Raw genomic sequence first — 19217 nt, 5'->3', positions numbered from 1 at the left:
TGATTGTGTAAATACTTATTTAGTAGTATAAGTTCAAGTGTTCTTGTTGTTTTTTAAATGAAGTAACTATACTTGTGACTATCATTTCACTTTGATTGTGTTAAATACTTATTTAGTAGTATAATTCAAGTGTTTTGTGTATAAGAGAATCATTGTTTTATGTATTGCCACAGGTTGAACATGTGCTGCCACTTTTAAAAAGAGGGGTTGGAATTCATCATGGAGGTTTGCTTCCTATCCTTAAAGAGACCATTGAAATTCTGTTTTCAGAAGGACTTTTAAAGGTACATTTTCTATCACTGCAAGTTTTATTGGTGTATATTCCAGTTTTACTTTTGAATTCCATGATTAGAGTAGTGCATTATCAGATCTGTTTATTGTGTCCCACGTAGTGGGTATTTACTTGCCAAGTTTAACAGGACATATATGCATATGTATTTGTATGTATGTGTATGTATACATGTATGCGTGTGTATATATGTATTTTATATATATCTATATATATATATATATATATATATATATATATATATATATATATATATAAAATGGTTTATTGTGAAATAAACTGTTCTGTGTCTGAGAACTGCAGTTTGTGTCCTGTTTGACCCTTCTATGGTTTCTCTCTCAACTGAATAAAGCTTTCTGAACCTTTGTCCAATTCTAAGCTCCTTCCATCTGTTGAGGATAGCAGAGCAATGGAAAGGTCGGGTAATTGTACATTGCTGCCACCTTGTCATTTTAGACTGTTAATTACCAAACCTCATGACTAGGTATGTCTTGACTTTGCTTTCTCAGGTAGCTAAGGTAGGGTCTGATAGTTCACATTCAGAAGAGAAAGCTTCAGCTCTTTCCCTGCTTGGGTTCACTTTCCAGATCACTTGTCACTCCATAAAATGCAGTTATGGTATTGTTGATGCCTTTCCCATGGCTGCTGCCTTTGGTTTGGTGATGAGGCATTATTTTTGGCTTTGTCAACTTTCCCTATTATTAAAGGCAAACTTTTGGATGCTCTTCAGGATAAAAATATTTTTGAGACAGTTGCTGCTGACTTTTTCAAGTCCCTCCAGGATAAAGATAAGGCCATGCAGGAACTCAAACATATTTTTGCCTCCTCTATATCCAAATTTCAGAAGAATTGCCGTTTTAAATCTGCCTTTGTTTGTAGGTAGACACCTCAACCTCCCAAAGGTAAAAGGAGGTCCAGGTGTATACCGCCTGCAAGTCCACTCAGACTCCTACATCCCAGAAGCCTTCTATTCAGAACAAGCCTATTTGTTTGTTTTTTTTTTTTTTTTTGTCTTCTCTATCCCTCTAATAGGTCCCCTTGTCTCTCCCAAAATTGGATTCAGATCACCTCAAACTCTTAGGTGCTGTCATTCATCAGGGGGTTTTCATTAAATTGAAATGTCTTCCCCCTTTTCAGGCATTCCACAGCTTCCTCCATGCTGTCTGTTCCTAGAAGTTTTGTAGTCCCACTTGGATCAGGACACCATTCATCCTGTTCCACCTACCCAAGTGGGAATGGTTTCTTACTCTGGGATGTGTTGGGTTCCTCAGAAGGAGGGGACTTGGAGAACAATTCTGGACCTCTCTTTCCTAAACACTTTTTTCAAGGTATCTTCTTTCAAGGTGCTCTCCCTCCATACTTTTTCTAATTCTTCCCCAGGCTTTCTTGGTGTCTCTATCTCAAGGATAACTATCTTCATATCTTTATTCACCCTGTGTTTTGGAAAGTTTTACATTTATTCCTCTCGTATTCATTTCTCTGCTTTACCCTTTGGCCATTCTACTGCCCCAAGGGTATTCATCAGGTGACTCACTCGTATCATTACTTTTTGCAGGCTTTAAGGGATACAAATATTCTCATCTGGCTGACCTTGTTCAGGCTCCTTTTCCCAGCAGCTGTCTCTAAGATTTTTACTTTACCACTTTTTGTATATATTAAAAAAAGTCTGGTGTTCACCATCAGTTTCAAAATATGTGCCCTCCCAGGACCATATTTTTCTTGGTTGCAGAATTCAGACCTTTCCCATATTGGCCTCTCTTCCTGCTCCCAAAGTTTGTCAATGACAATCTTTTTCTGTTCTCTTCTTCCTCTGTCTTCTGTCACTGCTATGGAATTTTTCAGGATTCTGGAGTTTATGGCCGCCTCCACTTTTGCCAGGTTCCATATGAGGAAGCTTCAGTGCTATCTCAAATCTGTGTGCCTTAACAGTGCCACCTCTAGAGCTCCATTTTTCTTTGCTTTTTTGTCTCAAAACTCAAGCTCCAGTGGTGGATTAAGCAAACTTATTCCAGTCCAGGACTGCCCTTTCATACTTCATTTCCTTTCCCAAGAACTCTTCACAAACACCTTAGACCTGGGATGGAGTACTTCTTGTGGTTGTCAGTTCAGGGTCTTTGGCATCTTCATCATAGGTCAGACATTATCAGCATAAAAGTGATGAGGGCTCTTCTTGCTCTAAAGGCCTTTAATTCCCTTTTTCTCCCTCATCCCCTCAAAATGTTCACAGGCTACCACAGTGATGTGGTATATCAACAAGTGGGGGTGAAGAGGTATAAGGTCTTATCTCCTTTGTAGACTAACTCTTCAAGCCTGGGATCTGGCCATCAGTTATCAGGTGAATGTTCAGGCAATTTGCATTCCTTCAGGGCACAGTCTAGTGGTAGAGACTCTGAGTAGGTCCAGAACACACTCACAGGTGGATGCTTCAGAGAGAAATGTTTCCAGACATAGTCCATCGCTAGGGTATTCCTCAGGTAGATTTTGTTTGCCTTCCCTCTGACCAGGCAACTTCCTCCATTTCTGTTTGAGTGCCAACTCCTTTCACTTGGCAAGTGGGACGTGCTTTCTTTCCCTTGGAAAGGGGGGTGGGAATGTTTTTGTCTTTCCTCCCCTTTCTCTGTTAAGAGTTGTGCACAAAATCAAGCAGGACTCTCCTACAGTCTTGTTAATTACTCCCTTTTGGCCCAGACAGCACTGGTTCCCCCTTTTTCATCTGGCCAGGTTACCTCACCAGGTGGGTCGTTTATTATACGACAAGAGATCTCTTATCCATCCTCACCTGTCAACTTTGCAAGTGACATTGTGGGCTGTAGGGTTTTGATCCCTTTTAGGCACCTCTTCTGAAGATGTGCTTCGGTGTCTGCAGGAGGCCAGGAAACCCACAACGAGAAAGTCATATATGTCTAAATGCAAAAGATTTTTTGTTTGGTGTCTTTCTCACCATCAAGATCTCTTCTCAGTAGGGATTCCTCTGGTTCTCTCTCTGTGATCCTGCTCCATGCTGGCTTGGCATATTTTTCAGTTAAAGCTCACCTGCCAGCAATCTTTTCTTATCTGCCCTTGAATCCTACTTTGGCCTCAAGTTTGAAGTCAAGCAATTTCTTAAAATCATTTTCATATCAAGCCCATGAGAAAGCCCATTCCTCATTCTTAGGATCTCACTGATTTTTTTTTGTGTTTCACTGTTGCAGTCCTGACTTGTGGAAGCTCTTTGCTGGCCTGACTACCAGAGACTCTTTCACTCCTCAGTCAGCTGGTGGATGGCCTAACCATCTTCACTGCATTTGAGTATAAAGGGAATCAGCTGGCACCATGACCCCAGTTCTTTCTTGTCATCAGAGCCCAAAGCAGAGTAACTGTCAGTGCATTAGTTGGTCCACCCCAGAGAAAGAAGACTCCGGAAAGTTAAGTACCCTGTTGGGGAACCTTTTATGTATCGTTTGACTGATTAATGGCAGAAAATTAATAGTCTCCCCTGTGCAAACCTATTCCACACTAGAGCATTCACTCCTGTGTGACTTGCTTAGGGCTTTAATAATATGTCCCCAGCTGTTGTTTTTTTGCTCACTGTAATAGCAGGACCATTAAGCGTAGGACTGCGATTCTAGATGGGCATCTTAGAGTTGTCAGCTCATCTGCATACAATGGCATCCACCATTGAGCTGAAATAGATTCTCCTAGGTAGAGGTAAAGCGCTTCAGGCTTAGGACCTCTGATGACTCCCACTCACTGTCAGCCAATTCTCCTAGGCTTGTTAATTGCAAAGAAGGTGAGGTGCTTTTGCAGCCTCTTCCAGCAATCTAGGTGGTGGCACAAGCCTCTATTTGAGACTCATTCAGAGTCTGATATGCCTCCTGTTCCCTCAACTTCCTTTCAAGCTGAAGGGCTTAGCTTCTCGGTTGGGTCTGGTACTACTTTGCAGGTTCTGGCTTCAGACAACCATTCAAAGACTGATGACAATTCTTCGAGTCATCAAGACTTTTCTACAGCTTCTAAATTGCAGGAGTCAGTTGCCCATCCGTGGGTGGTGGTGGCCTTAGACCAAAACCAAAGGCCACTCACAAGAAAGCTACCCTCACTCTGTCCACACTCTCAGCCTAGGCCTACCAGCTCCCATTCCCAAGCCTACCACCAAGACCTTGTGAGGTTGGTTTGAGGATTCAGTCTCCTCTGTTTAAATCCAGACACCTTCCCTGTCCTAACTGCTTACCAGGAAAAAGAGACGCACCCCTCTTGATGAATTTTCTGATTCTTTGGACTCAGATGATGACTTGGACCAAGAGGAATTCTCCTTTTGAAGAAGGTATTTCCATCCCCTCTGTGATGCTGCCAGCCCAGCTAGCTGGAATTATGTAAATGATTCTGTTTGTGAATATTGCTATGATTTATACATAACTGTATGTTATGTTATGTACAGAGCTTCAAGAATGTAACCACAGTGTACCCTACTGGAAAAGAGCAGAAATGCATGTAAATTATATACCTGTGCAAATGTATGCTTTAATAGTAGAAGCTAGAACATGCAGATGTAATTTGCAAGGCTTCAAGAACATAAGTTGGAATCAGAATTTTTTACAATTGTGTGCATCTGTTTCACTGAAGGAGACAGGATGGTCCAGAGCTAGAAGTTTCTATTGTCTTGAAACAAATAATTACTAGGTTTAAAATGTAAAGTGTTTTATTGCTCTGTAACTTCCTAGCAGCTGCACATCTGAGAGTGATGTATTTTTCACAGTGAAATGTTAAATTTTAAGTTTCTGTTAGCACAAAGAGTAATGGCATCCAGCTGACCCAGCAGTAATGTTTGATAGTAATTTAAGAACTCTGTCAGAGAAAGTGTGTGCATTTTGTATATTGTCTTGGATCTAGAAACATCCATTCAGCATTTTTGCCTGCATCTTGCTCTGTAAGTAAGTTATTTAGGGCATAGTATCTCTTAGATATAGATAGGAATGTAGTAAAAATTAGTTTACATGATGTTCTTCATCTCACATTGCTGCAGTCATAACTTATGGGTAGTCCGCTGTCCTCGGTCGGCCCGAATACCAAAGTATTAGGCTGACGTCGGTCATGGGCGCTCAGATCTGACATCAGAGCGTCAGGGTATTAAAGCGCATGACCGACGTCATATCCTCAGTCTTTTTTGCCGCATGGTCTGATGCAGAAGCAGCGTTTGCAAGTGCCGTTCGGCGTTCTGAAATTTTCGTATTCTGAGTTTCAGACCGATACCAAGTTGGGCTAAGTACCCCGTTGGGGAATATTTTTGTTTTTTCTTGCCTCAGTTAATTCCGGATGTCAGAAAAAGTGAATAATTGTATTTCTTGTGGGAAACAGATACCGCATAGGGATTACCCCTCTCTTTGTATTCCTTGTTTGGGACCTGAGCACGACGTAGTCGGGTGTCGCTTTTGTGCTAGGTTTAATAAGCACACCATTAAACGTAGGTTAGATTGCGCTAGGCTTGTCTTCGGTAAGCGGTGTAATTATAGTATGCCGTCGGATCCTCCGGCGCCACCGCCAAGAAGCGCAAAGAAAATCTTTAAAGTCCAGGCAGGATGAGTCGTCCGTTCCGGACGCCGGTTCTTTAGAAACTACGGTGGAATCTGTGGATCCAGCCGAGGTTTCAGTTGAGTCTCAGGGGGAGGCTTTAATTTTGCAAGATGTGGCATCTCAGGAGTCAGGTCAGGCTGAGGGGGCCTCTCAGGTTGCTGTTCTCCCTTCCTTGCCTAAGGTGGTTAGGCCTTCTCCTTCTGTCTCTAAAGCTCCTTCCAAAGGCAGGCCTGGTTTGCCTTCCACGGTGTCAGTCCTAGTTCTGCAGGTTCTGTACCTAAAAAACACATGCTTAAAATGGCAGAAGATTTAATTTCTTTAATCAGAGGTTCTATGCCCCCTCCTGATAAGAGGCCTAAGGTGGAGCCAGAGGTGGAAAGTTTGGAGCAGGCTTCAGATTACTCAGAGTCTTCGGCTGAAGACATTCAGGATTTTCCTCCTTATTCTGATTCAGGCAGAGGATTCCACTCCTTCTGCTTCTCCTCCAGAGGATTTTTCTTTTCAGAAACCCTGCATTCTATGAGGGAGCATTTTAAATGGGAAGGTCAGGATTTCTCAGATTCCCGAAAGAGGCTTAGGGAATTTTTATTTTTACCACAGCATAGGCCCTTGGCTATACCTCCTGTTTTGGATGTTGTTCAAGACGTTTTCTCCGAGGCTTCCCTTAATCCAGACTCTTTGCCTCCTGCGCCAGTTAAGCCAGACAGGTATTACAGAGTGCCTGAGGCTCATAAATATTTGTATAAGAGTCCAAGGGCTGACCCAGAAACTATTAGCCAGGGACCTAAGGGTGTCAGGGCTTCTGTTGTAAAGAATCCAGTTCCTATGGATAAAGATGCTAGGGCTTTGGATAGATGGGGTAAGAAAGTGTATACCTCTTCCACTTTAGCAATGAGGGCTTTGAATTGCCAGTTTCATATGTTGAAGTACCAGAATTTTTTCCTTACTCAGCTAAAATCTAAAGTGGATGCTTTGGCAGAGGGCATAGAGTGTAAGGAATTACAGGATTTGGTACATGCCTCTGAACAGGTGGGTAAGCATTCTTTGCAGTGTGGTTTCGATGCTTTACAGGCTTCTTCCAGGGTGGCTGCCACTGGTTCAGTTATTCGCAGGCACGCCTGGCTTAAGGATCAGAATTTGTCAGAGCATGTTAAAACTAGAATTTTGGATGCTCCTTTACAGTCTGAAGTTTTGTTTGGTTCTCCTGTGGAGTCTGTCTTGAAGAAAATGGAAGACAAGGCTAAGTCTATGCAGACTGTTAAAGATTTTTGCAGGTGCAGCCTCCTAAGTTTAGCAGGAATTGGCCTACTAAGGGATGGGCTTATCCTTCTTCTGATTTACAGTCTAGGGGTAGATCTAGACGTGGTAGGGGCAGAGCTCAGAGTTCTTTCAGGCCTAGAAAATGGAGTTCACCTGCACAATCTACAGGTGAGGGCAGGGGCCAGTCCTTTCGTAAACAGGCCCAATGACCTGCATCTTCAGCTGCCAGATTCTTCTTGTCTGGCAGCTCCTTTGGGAGGAAAGTTGGCACTCTTCAAGCAAAACTGGCTATTTGTCACCCAGGACAAATGGGTGTTGGACATTATAGACCGAGGCTACAAGTTTTATTTCCATACATTGCCTCCTTTCAAAGGCATGCCAGACGTTCCTCCTCAAAGGGTGGAGGCTCACAAGCAGATTTCTTTACTTCTTCAAATGGGGGCTATACAGCAGGTCCCTCTGTCAGAAGTGGGCCTAGGATTTTATTCTCGCCTGTTTCTAGTACCAAAGAAAGGAAACACTTGGAGGCCGATTTTGGATTTATCTATCCTCAACACATACCTGGACATTCCAAAATTCAAAATGTTGACGTTGCAACAACTTCTACCTCTGTTGGGCAAAGATCACTGGATGGTAACTCTGGATCTCAAAGAGGCTTATCTTCATGTTCCTATCAGGCCCAGTTGCAGGAGATACCTGCGTTTTCGGGCTGGGACTTTACATTATCAGTTCTCTGCATTGCCCTTTGGCTTATCTACTGCGCCCAGGGTGTTCACAAAGGTTCTGGCTCCAGTGATAGCCTTCTTAAGGTTAAGAGGAATACAAATTTATCCTTATTTGGACGATTGCCTGATTCTTGCTCAAGACAAGTACGAACTTCTTCATCATCTACAGTATGTGATGGCAGTGTTAAGGTGCCTAGGGTATTCTGTGAACGAAACAAAGTCCAGTCTAGTACCCTCTCAGGAAATGTGCTTTCTGGGTGTGAGACTGAATACAGCTTCCCAGATGGCCTTTTTGACCCCGGACAAGCAAAAGAACCTAACACTTTACTTCCATCAATTGTCTCTACGGTCCAGGCTAACTGCAAGGACAGTCCTTCAAGCCTTGGGGTTCATGGCATCTTGTATTCTGGTGCTTCCCAATGCCAAACTGCATACGAGGAAGCTACAATGGTATCTCAAAAATGTATGGACACAACACTGCCAAGATCTGGACACTGTCATTCAAATAATAACTTGCATTCAAAAGGAATTTTTGTGGTGGGCTCAGGAATGTCACCTAAACAAGGGACTCTGTGACCCGACCAGAGGCGAGTCAGATTCTAACGACAGATGCCTCGGACAAGGCTTGGGGAGCACACCTCAATGGAAAATGGGTTCAAGACACGTGGCCTGCCAGACTTCAACATTTACATATCAACTTGAAGGAGATGTTAGCAGTCCAATTTGCATTGATGGCTTTCAAGGATTTACTTCACCCAGGGCAAGTGTTGATTCTAACAGACAGCACAACTGTCATGTGGTACAGCAAGGGGGAACCCATTCGTACCCTCTTTGCAGGCAAGCAATGATTTTGTGGGAGACTGCTCTCAGTTTACACCTCAATCTTCAGGCAAGGTTTCTACCAGGAGCACAGAACTCCTTAGCAGATGTTTTGAGCAGACAGATAGTGGATCCCCACGAGTGGAAATTGGATCCTCATGTATTTCGAAAGTTGACAGTGATATGGGGAACTCCAGACATAGATCTGTTCGCTTCTCCACTAAATTTCCAGTTGCCAAAGTTTTGCACAAAAATGTTTCATCCCACAGCTTGGAAAGTGGATGCTCTATCATTCAGTTGGAGCAATCTTCACGTCTATGCCTTTCCGCCTCTGCCTCTCCTCCCCAAGGTACTCTTGAAGGTCAGACAAGACAAGCCCTCCATGATTCTAATAGCTCCAGATTGGCCTCGACAGCACTGGTACCCTCTGCTGAGAAGTTTAGTACGGGAACCTCCATGGCCTTTGCCTTCGATTCCACACCTTTTGTCTCAGAAGGGCAATCATTTCCTCAATGTCAGGATTCAATCCCTGCATCTAACAGCCTGGCGTATTCTGTTCTAGAACCTGGAGGGTCGTAGCTTCCAGAACAAGTTTTGAATGTTATTTTGGAGGCCAGAAGGCCTAGTACAAGGAAAGTTTATGCTGATAAATGGAGGAGATTTTTAATTTGGAGCAAAACAAAGAGCTTTGATGTTTCCAGGCCTGATTTAAGTGTTTCTCTTCAATATATTACAGAATTATTAGACAAGGGTTTGTCTTTCTCCTCTATAAAAGTTCATGCTGCAGCCATTTCTGCTCACTATGACTGTGACCCACCATTATTCTCATCCTTTGTTTAAGCAATTTCTTAGAGGGGCAAAGAACATAAGACCCCCACGTAGAGCTCCTACTCCTGCCTGGGATCTCAATTTTGTGTTGGAAAAACTTACTTTACCTCCTTTTGAACCTGCAGCTACTGCTGAGTTAAAGTTTTTGTCTTGGAAGACTGCTTTTTTGTTGGCCATTACGTCTGCTAGAAGGGTTTCTGAATTACAGGGTCTTATGGCAGTTGAACCCTTCCTAATTTTTCATAAGGATAGGGTGTCTCTGCGTACTAACCCTACTTTTATGCCTAAAGTGGTTTCAAATGTGGCCTTGAACCAATCAATTCATTTGCCTACTTTTTATGCAGATCCCCAAAATAAAGGGGAGAAAATTTTGCACACTTTGGATATTCACAGGCAGTTGCGTTATTATTTGAGCAAGACTAAAGGGTTCAGACAGTCTCAGCAGTTGTTTGTTTCTTTTGCTTTGGGTTCTCAGGGGAAACCTGTTTCAAAACAAACTATTTCTAAGTGGATTGGCCTTTGTATTGCTTTTTGTTATTCTCATCATGGTAAGGAGATTCCAGCTGGAATCAGACCTCACTCCACTAGGGCTACTGCCACTTCTATTGCTTTTTTAAGGGGAGTAGCTACTAAAGATATTTTGGAAGCAGCTACTTGGAGTTCAGTGCATACTTTTTCTAAACATTACCATCTTCCTCTTTATTCCAAATCTAGGGCTGGATTTGCCACTGCAATCTTACAGGGCATTTTGGCAGCTCCCAATGCTTTATGATTTTGCCAGCCTCCCTTTACCTCTGCTTTGGGATTCTACCCATAAGTTATGACTGCAGCAAAGTGAGATGAAGAACATAGTACAGTTTTGTACCTACCATAAATGTAGATGTTCGAAGATCCACATTGCTGCAGTCCAATTTACCCTCCCTCCTTCCCCTCTGTAGTTAGGAATGGTTGTATGGTTTGGGTGGTAGCTGCTATTTGTACATGCCTTTTAGGAAGTATTTTATTTTTGGCTGTGGCCTTTCTTTTTAGGGCCTTCTGACATCTGGGGCAAGAAAAGACTGAGGATATGACGTCGGTCATGCGCTTTAATACCCTGACGCTCTGATGTCAGATCTGAGCGCCCATGACCGACGTCAGCCTAATACTTTGGTATTCGGGCCGTTATGACTGCAGCAATGTGGATCTTCGAACATCTACATTTATGGTAGGTACAAAACTGTACATTTTCTGTATTTGAGACTGACCTGCAATGTTTTAAAATATTTCCTGTGATTCTGAACTCTGTAGTTACTGTGTTGATTGAGGATTGTCTTTTTCTTTTATTATTAAATATATTTAAACCTTTTAATTGTGGCTGGTTTGCTTAGGAATATTTAAGCTCTTAGAGTACTTGTATATGTGTTTGGTGACACACTGTACAGACCCCTCCTAAATAGCCTTGGAAGTCCTGGTTACACTTGCATATGAATAATAGTAACATTACAGAGTAGGACTGGACACCCTTTGGTAAAGGCCTTATGGTAGCTGATAAGTAGGGGTGGTTGGTGGCAGCTGGTACTACCTTAGTCTAGGCAGAAGGGGGTCATAGCTTTTAAATCTGTGCCAGCCTTTCCCAGGTGTGTGTGTTTGTGTGTGTGTGCATGTCATTTACTTGGCTAGGGACATGAAGCGCTAGCTGGAGAGAGAGGGTTCTGGACGTCTTAGCTTGGCCACGCAGTTTAGATCTTAACCCTATAGCTGTGCCAGTGGGAAGTCTTGTTGGGGATCTGGAGAAAGAGGGAGAAATCTGCCTCAGACTGACTGTGTTCTCTGTGCTCTTAAGGGAAATTGCACTTTACTGTGTGAGTACTTGTTATCCTCCCAATGTGCACAGCCCTCACTGGTGCTAGTGGTGAGGATTGAGGTTCCTTGATGCGTCACACCCTCCTATGGGGCTTATGACTCAGAAGGAAACCTGGCATCAGACCCCCCCCCCAAAGATTTATTTTTGGGAAATTTTACATACTTGAGGGAACACTTCAAGAGGGATGTTCAAGACTTACCCACAATCTAAAAGGATTAGAATTTCTCAATCTCCCTGAGCACAAACCCCTTGTCATACCCTTTGTTTTAGAGGTGGTAGACATCTTCCAGGATTTTTCTTTGAGTCATGACTGCTGCCTCTTGCTTCTAGAAAACCATACAGATTTTACAGGGTTCTAGATGCTCCAAACGCCTCTATAAGAAGCCTGTAACATACCCTGAAGTTGTGATTCCAGGTCGTAAGGGAGCAAGGCCTATTTCATCCCGAAAAACCCTTGCCTACTAGCAAGGAAGGTAGGGCCCTAGACAGATTTGTAAGGAAAGTGTGTACATATCTGCTACTCCTGTTATGAGGGCTTTGAGCTGTTAGTTTCATATGGCTAGGTACGAAGAAACTATTCTTGTGCAGATGAAACTTAAATTGATTGGCATGGAAAATAAGGGCGTCTCTAAGGATTCGATAGATATTTACAATTCCTGTTCTGAGGTAGTGAAACGCTCTCTGCACTGAGGCTATGATAACATGGAAGTCACAGGTTCCGTCATCAGAAGACATTCCTGGCTGAGAGAGCAGTCCCTCCCAGACCATGTCAAATGTAGTCTCCTTGACACCCCATTGGACAAAAAAATTCTCTTTGGTCGCAAGGCTAAAGCTGTCACCAAAAAAATGGAGGCCAAGGCCAAGTACATGCAAACAATCAAGGACTTGAAGTCCAACCTCCTTGTTTCAGCATAAATTACCCTACCAAGCACTGATTCTTTGCAGCTCAGTTTAATACTAGACAAAGAAAATCATTAAGCCAAAGATGGCACCAGTGGCATAGACAATGGCAGACTCCAGTAGACCAGGGAGTTCTCATCCACAGGCCCCAAGCAGGGAGTAACTGTGACTCAGGCATGGTAGCTCCCTACCACGTTTCCCCTTCCGGGCTCGGGAGAAGGCTGTCACTATTCCACAGAAGAACTATACTCTTAATTACCAGTGAAGAGTGGGTGCTAAAATCATTTCAAAGGGATACAAACTAAAGTTTAAACAGCCCTTGGTTTACTCAGGGCTGCTGGATGTTCCTACAAACAAATTAGAATCTGAGGCATTAACCCAGATAGAGATTCTGTGTCCCAAGGTTCCGTGGAACCTGTTCCAGAACACTTACAAGGAAGAGGTTTTTATTCCAGACTTGTACCTAAGGGTACCCTGGACCTGTCAAAGCTCAACCAGTTTTTACATGTCCCAAAATTTATGGTCTCTCCCATTGCCTTCATGGTTACCCTAGACTTGAAGGATGCCTAAATCTATATTCCAATACAGGAATCACACAGGAGCTTCTTGCACTTTAGAGCAGGTACCAGACACTCATCAGTTCTGCCCTTTGGCTTGTACACTGCTCCCAAGATTTTCCCAAAATGCCTAGCCTTCTGCAGGATAAATGGAGTTCAGATTTTTCCCTAGTTGGATGATTGCCTCATTCAGGCAACAAACATAGAAAATCTCAGAGGACCTGCTTTTCACTCAAAATCTTTTAACCTCAGTGAGGTTCACCATTAATGCACAAAAAACTGACAGACCCCACAAACAGGGTTCTGTTTCTGGAAGGTCTTCTGGGCTCAGCTCTCCAGAAGTCCTTTTTACCTCTGGATGAAGTTTCCTTCCTGACCCTGTGTTGAAAGAAAATCTTGGCTGAGGTTTACCTCACAGCTAGGGAGTGTCTCAGGGCCCTGGGTTATGTGGCTTCTTGCATCTATGTATGGTGTCAACATGTACAACCTTTCATTTTCAGGAAAAAAATCTGCTTACCTGTCTTAGGAAGGATTTGCCTGGCGGGCCCAAGCATATTCTCTGAATCTGGTTCCCCCCTTCAGGTTCACATCAGTAGTAGTCTGGGGAGCTCATTTCAACAGCTTCCAGACTCAAGGCAGTTGGGCTCCAGTTTCAGATGCAAACAAATCTAAAAGAACGTAATGTCAGTCGAAAAAGGCCTGACTGCTTTTCCAAAAGAAATGGAAACCCTGAGTCCTAGTGTTGTAGACTGTGACAACACCATGGTTATGTGGTACATAAACAGGGAGGGACCCATTCTTACCAGCTTTACTGCCTAGCCGTGGGTGTTTGGGAAACAACTAGTTCCCTGGGTTGGACTTCATTGCACAATACCTACCAGGAGAATGCATCCAGATAGTAGATCACCTCAGCAGAAGTCTGTCAGGCTCCAACATATGGCAACTGCATTAGGAAGTCTTTATCAGCATAGCCAAAAACTGGGGTGTGCCACAAGTAGACCTATTTGCTACCAAAGAAAATTCTCACTTGAAAAAGTTTTGCTCCAGAAACACAACAAAGTCAGCCTGGAAGGATAGATGTCTTCTCTTTCATTTGGACAGGCCTTTTCCTCCATGCCTTCCCTCCAGTACCACTGCTCCCCAGGGTACTGCTAAAGATAAGGAAAGAGGGGCCAAATGTAATCATAATAGCCCCAGATTAGCCCAGGCATCACTGGTCACCTCTGTTTCCCACCCTAACCAGCATGGAGCTATAGAAGCTGCCCCAGAGAGTGGACTTACTAACACAGGTCAGGTGCAAGATAATACACCCCAACCTGCAGACACACAAATTGTCAGCATGGATGAGACCTTGTTCCCATGCAGGGAACCTCTCCTTGACAGGTCCTGGACATCCTACGAGGCCAGAAGACCTAGCATTAGGAAGTTTTACTCTCTCAAATGGAAAGGATTCACCCTTTGATTCAGGCAGAAGGCACCAAGACCCTTGTCTGGCTCAGATTACTTTTAGCCTCTCATTTGTCCAGCCTTTTTGAAAAAGGCCTCTTGTACTCCTCTATTAAAACCCATGCTTCAGGTGTATCTGCTTATCTGTCTTCTCTGCCTCTTTTTTTTCTCCCCCTCATGAAACAGTTTTTGAGAGGGGTTGTCCATATTAGAAGTCCTAAAAAGCCTTTGATCCCTCCCTGGGACCTCAGTTTTGTTCTGGAAAAACATAACCTTCCACTCTTTGAACCGGTTGTTTCCACCAAGTTAAAATCTTTGATTTGAAAGACTGGCATCCTCCTAGCTATTACGTCAGCCAGAAGGGTGTCAGAGCTTCAGGCACCCATGTGTATGGAACCCCTTTATCTTCACTCCATAGTCTGACTTGGGACTAACCCTTCCTTTATGGTGAAGATAGTGATAGGGCCTTCCTTAAATCAGTCTATACATCTGCCTACTATCTTCCCCAACCCCCAAAACAAGGGAGAAAGAATCCTCCATTGTTTGGATTTTCATAGGCAACTGTGTTACTATTTAGACAGAACTAAGAATATCAGGAAATGAGACCAACTTTTTGTGGCCGTTGCCAGTAGCCTTGAAGGTAAACCGTAAAAAAGCAAACCATCTCAAATGGATGATCTACTGTATCTCCTTTTGTTACAGCCAACACAGTAAGAAGCCCCGGATGCTGTAAAGATGCACTCCACCGGGGTTATTTCTTACCTCTACAGCCTTTCTTAAAGGGGTGGGCAGAAAGGACATTTTGGGAACAGCTACTTGGTCCTCTGTGCATACCTTTGCCAAACATTAACATCTTCCTACCTTTTCCATGTCCAGAGCAGGGTTTACCACTGCCATTTTGCATGGCATCTTTCCCTCTCCTTAACCTTCCATCAACCCTCCTTTTCAGCTTTGGGAATCATCACACAAGTCAGGACTGCAACAGTGAAACACAAAGAACATTAGTACAGTTGTGTACGCTAAACATAAATGTAAATGTTTGAGTATATTCATTGTTGCTGCATTATTTCTCTCCTTCCTTCCTTCCTCTCTGATCTACTGGACTGGGTAGGGCATTCACCTCTAAGTCTCTGATTCTCTCCCCTTTCCTTTTCCTCTACTATTCTGGATTCTGGGGTCTCAGACCTCTGACCTCAGACACTTCTGCTTTGTGGGGAGCAAGAAAGTACTGAGGTCATGGCGCTGGCTGACTCCCTTTACACCCAAACATAGTGACATCTGTTAGGGTGTCTGCCGTCCCATCAAGGAAGGGAAAGAGTCTTCTAGTTGGATCAGCCAAGGGCTTCCACAGTCGGAAATCTCACAAATCAGGACTGCAGTAGTGAATACACTAACATCTATATTTATGGTAAGTGTACACAACTGTACTTTCTTAAAATTTTGACTTTGTGGTTCCTTTTGAACTTGCTAGTTCAGCTTCCTTGCAACTTTGTATTTGGAAGACTGTTCTGCTGTTGCCTGTTACCTTTGCCAAGAGAGATGCTGAGCTTTAGGGTTCTTATGGCCATTCCTTTTTTAAATTTTCGGAGACAGGGCTTCTCTTTGTACAAATGCTAATTTGTTCAGTACAGCCCTGTTATTGTACCTTGGGGAATTGTATATAAATTCAGTCTGAGTTTCTGCTGCTGAATTCACATAATCCATACCATGTAGTGTTCATTATTAGACACTGTTGCAGTAGCCTGAGCTGTATGGGATGTGCCCTCCCAGACCTCAAGCATCCAGCTCCTACTAAAAAGCTTTAGAGCTCTTCCACTCCTACATTTAAGTCTGAGAGAGTATGAGGGCATGCTGGCATAAAAGCAAATGTGCAGGTACCAAAATTCAGAACTTTCTTGCTGTTTGAAAGTTCCAGTTACACTCTCTTGCTGCATCTTTAGTGGCTTGGCATTCAGCTTGTTCAGTCTTTTGAACAGATTAAGTACCTCATTGCAGACTTTCATTCCAAGTTTTGGTGAAGTTGTCTTTGTTTTTGCTTAAGTCTATGGGAAAGAAGTGTCTGCGGACAGCAGATTCTGTATAAAGATTTCCACACAGCCTGTTTTGCTTAGGGGGAGTTGCACACGTCCCCTCATATTCATCATTTATTCCTAAAATAAGCCATCTCTGCTCCATTAATATTTATGTAGAGAACCAACAGTTTAATGCTGTTGTGATGCCAGTAATGATCTCTGGTGCTTTCCCCCACCCCTCTCAACTCCAAGAAAATGGTAAGAGAGGGCCATGAGGTGGTTGCTGTATGCCATCTTCCTTGGTTCCCAACTCATCACTCCTCAGTGTCTGAATTGGATTCCTGAGGCAGGCAGTCTCCTTCCAACCCTGTCTGGTTCTTCTCCTCAGGATTGTGGTAAGGGTCGGGAGTTTGATTCTTCTCCAGAGCTTGGATGTGCACTTGTTATAGTGTGGAAGAGCCTCACTTAATGATGAAGGGGCTAGGTATAATCCCACGTGTACTAGTCAAGGAAGAGGTACTAGACGTCTTCATTGGAGTCTGGATTTTTGAAGTCTACTGAGTTTCACTTTAGCTTTGACTCTTAAGGGAGTATCTAAACATGTTTCTGCTCCTACAACCTCTTAATCTAAAGAGTCTAGTGGTTTTCTTTTGCCAAAGATCTTTAAGGCCTTTTTAGTCACTACAGTCTACAATACCAGCATACCATTTAGAAAACCGGTTTCCCTCTCCTTCAGATAGTGCTGTTCAGTCTGATAGAGGAGATTGGACCAGGTAATGGCTCTCCGGTTTTATCCCCTGACTCCTTGGAGTCAAAATCTGAAGAAAATATTTCCTCAGATTCTCTACTGGAAGAAGTTGTTTTTTTTTTTTTTTTGTCACCATAGGCAAGATGAAAGGCCTAATGGGAGGGAACAAGAGATTTGATACACAAATTAGATATGAATTTCTGCATGTAGATACTGCCAAGCTTTCTGTTCTTTCTTGAGGAAAAGGCTGCAGCCTTTACTGTACCCTCAAACAAGGATGTCAGGGCTTTTGACAGGTATGCAGGGCCAGTGTTAGCATTTTGGGGAACCACTGCAAGTTTCAAGTTGGGGGCCCTACTCGGGAATATAAAGTGTGACCACATTGCCGTCTCATCCTGTTCCCTGTCAAACTAATCCAGCAGCATTTAACTACTACTATAGTGTCCTGCATTCAGATCATTAATTCTTGTGCCAAGGTACACACTGGAATTTAGTACCAATGTTACATTAGGATAAGCTCCTGTACCACAGCAAGGTAGCCAATCACAGGTGCATGCACGCACGGACTGCATACTCCTCAACTGCCCAGATTTTCACAAGGTGTCCAGATGTGACTCATTTTTGGTGTGTTCCTCAGTTTGTAGTTCTGTGTATTTTATGTGGCAAATCATTGAGGATTGAATTCACTAAATGGCAGGCATTTGAGTTTGACTTCATATTCTTCAGAAAATGCATGGGTAACGCCTTTTATTCTAGCAACTTTTTTAAATTTATAAGAGCAATATTTAAAATTTGGCCTGATCTTCAGGGCTGTACCTCTCCCCCCCCCCCCCCCCATTATCTGTCTTTGTCCAGAATTTTTGTGCCATGAGATTGAGAGCTATGACTGGCATTTAGTAGCAATGTTACATTGCGACAAGCTTCTGTACTGCATCAAGGTGGCCAGTCGCACAGAGGGACTCCCCCACACTGACTCTCCTGTACAGGACAGAAGCACACCAAGATGCACTCTTGCACACAGGACAGACACTCACACATGATAGACAGCACTACAGCAAGACTGAACATTAATACCCACACATATTCAGACACATAGGACAGAGACGAGACCAGGACAAAAACTACTGTTAAAACTGAATGGAAACCCACAGAAGACTAAGACAGCACTACCACAAAACAGAACTGAGACACCACTCTCAAACCAAAGACGACAGCAATTCAGCAAGACTGAAACAATCACCATTAGATAAACTGTCACACAAGTTACTGATATGCAGAACAGTCACACTGAAGAGGTACACAGTACAGCTATGGGACAGACAGAAAAGACTACAGACGCACAAGGCATGCAAGGGAAAGCCATGGGGATTACAGAGCCTGAGGCAGGCAAACTCAAACGCATGAGAGCCATGGGGATTACTGAACCTGAGGCAGACTCAAACCCAAGCACAAGAGAGCAGTGGGGATTACAGAGTCTGAAAAAGGCAGAATCGAACCCATAGAGAAACAGGTGAAGTCAAGACCACCCGAGTGTTTTGTCTTCAATGTGCAGTTAGCTCCTCAGCTTTTCTGATTGCTGCTACTTTCATTTGTTCTTCCTGTCCTTTTGTCCTAGCTGCACAATGAGTCCTGTGGCTCCTAGCTGCCTTTGCTACACTTTGTCCAACTTCATGCTCATTTGAGAGCACAGTTAAGTCTGAAAGTCTCTTCTGACTCATTGATGAACATGGGTATTTCTTTGAGTTTCACTTTAGAAAAGCTGCGGTCTGCAGTAGCCACTGTAACAGGTGCAGTCAAATAAATGCGCAGTGAAACACAAGTATTTGTATGTATGTCTTCCAAGTAGTTGCAAATGAGGACATTTAACAGAGTCAGTGGTGATGATTCATTATCATTCGAGAGGCTTTTCATTTAGTTTCCAAGGTCCACAGTCATCAGTGTCACAGTGGCCACTTATCATATCAGTCTGTTATCTCAGAGCCTTGCAGCGTTGGAGCAATGTGTCTTCTGCAACATCACTCAAGACTTTAATGTTGTGTTGTCTTTTTCGGCTTTTCCCGGTTAGGGGTCGCCACAGCGAAACTCCGGTCCTCTAATGATTGGCAGTAGATTTTTACATGCCGAATTGCCGGCCCTGATGCACAACCTTCGTCGAAGGTACACCCATTCACACATGTCTCCAATCAGAAGACGCTCTAGCTGAGAATCGAACAGGACATTTTACTGTGAGGTGACAACGC

The 19217-nt window shown here is 43.4% G+C and overlaps 1 protein-coding gene across 1 annotated transcript in view; it reads left to right on the top strand.

Moving 5' to 3' along the window:
* MTREX (Mtr4 exosome RNA helicase) overlaps window positions 1-19217 on the top strand; it is a 1888266-nt gene that overhangs the window by 443755 nt on the left and 1425294 nt on the right. The window contains exon 13 of the mRNA XM_044063928.1: window positions 174-284. Within this exon, the coding sequence (XP_043919863.1) occupies window positions 174-284 (111 nt within the window). The remainder of the gene's footprint in view (window positions 1-173; window positions 285-19217) is intronic.

Source organism: Protopterus annectens, chromosome 2.part2 (genome assembly GCF_019279795.1).
Source record: "Protopterus annectens isolate FY-2018-M chromosome 2.part2, PAN1.0, whole genome shotgun sequence".
Lineage (NCBI taxonomy): Eukaryota > Metazoa > Chordata > Ceratodontiformes > Protopteridae > Protopterus > Protopterus annectens.
The sequence above is the reverse complement of the archived record's forward strand: the minus strand, read 5'-3'. Positions and strand labels throughout refer to the sequence as shown.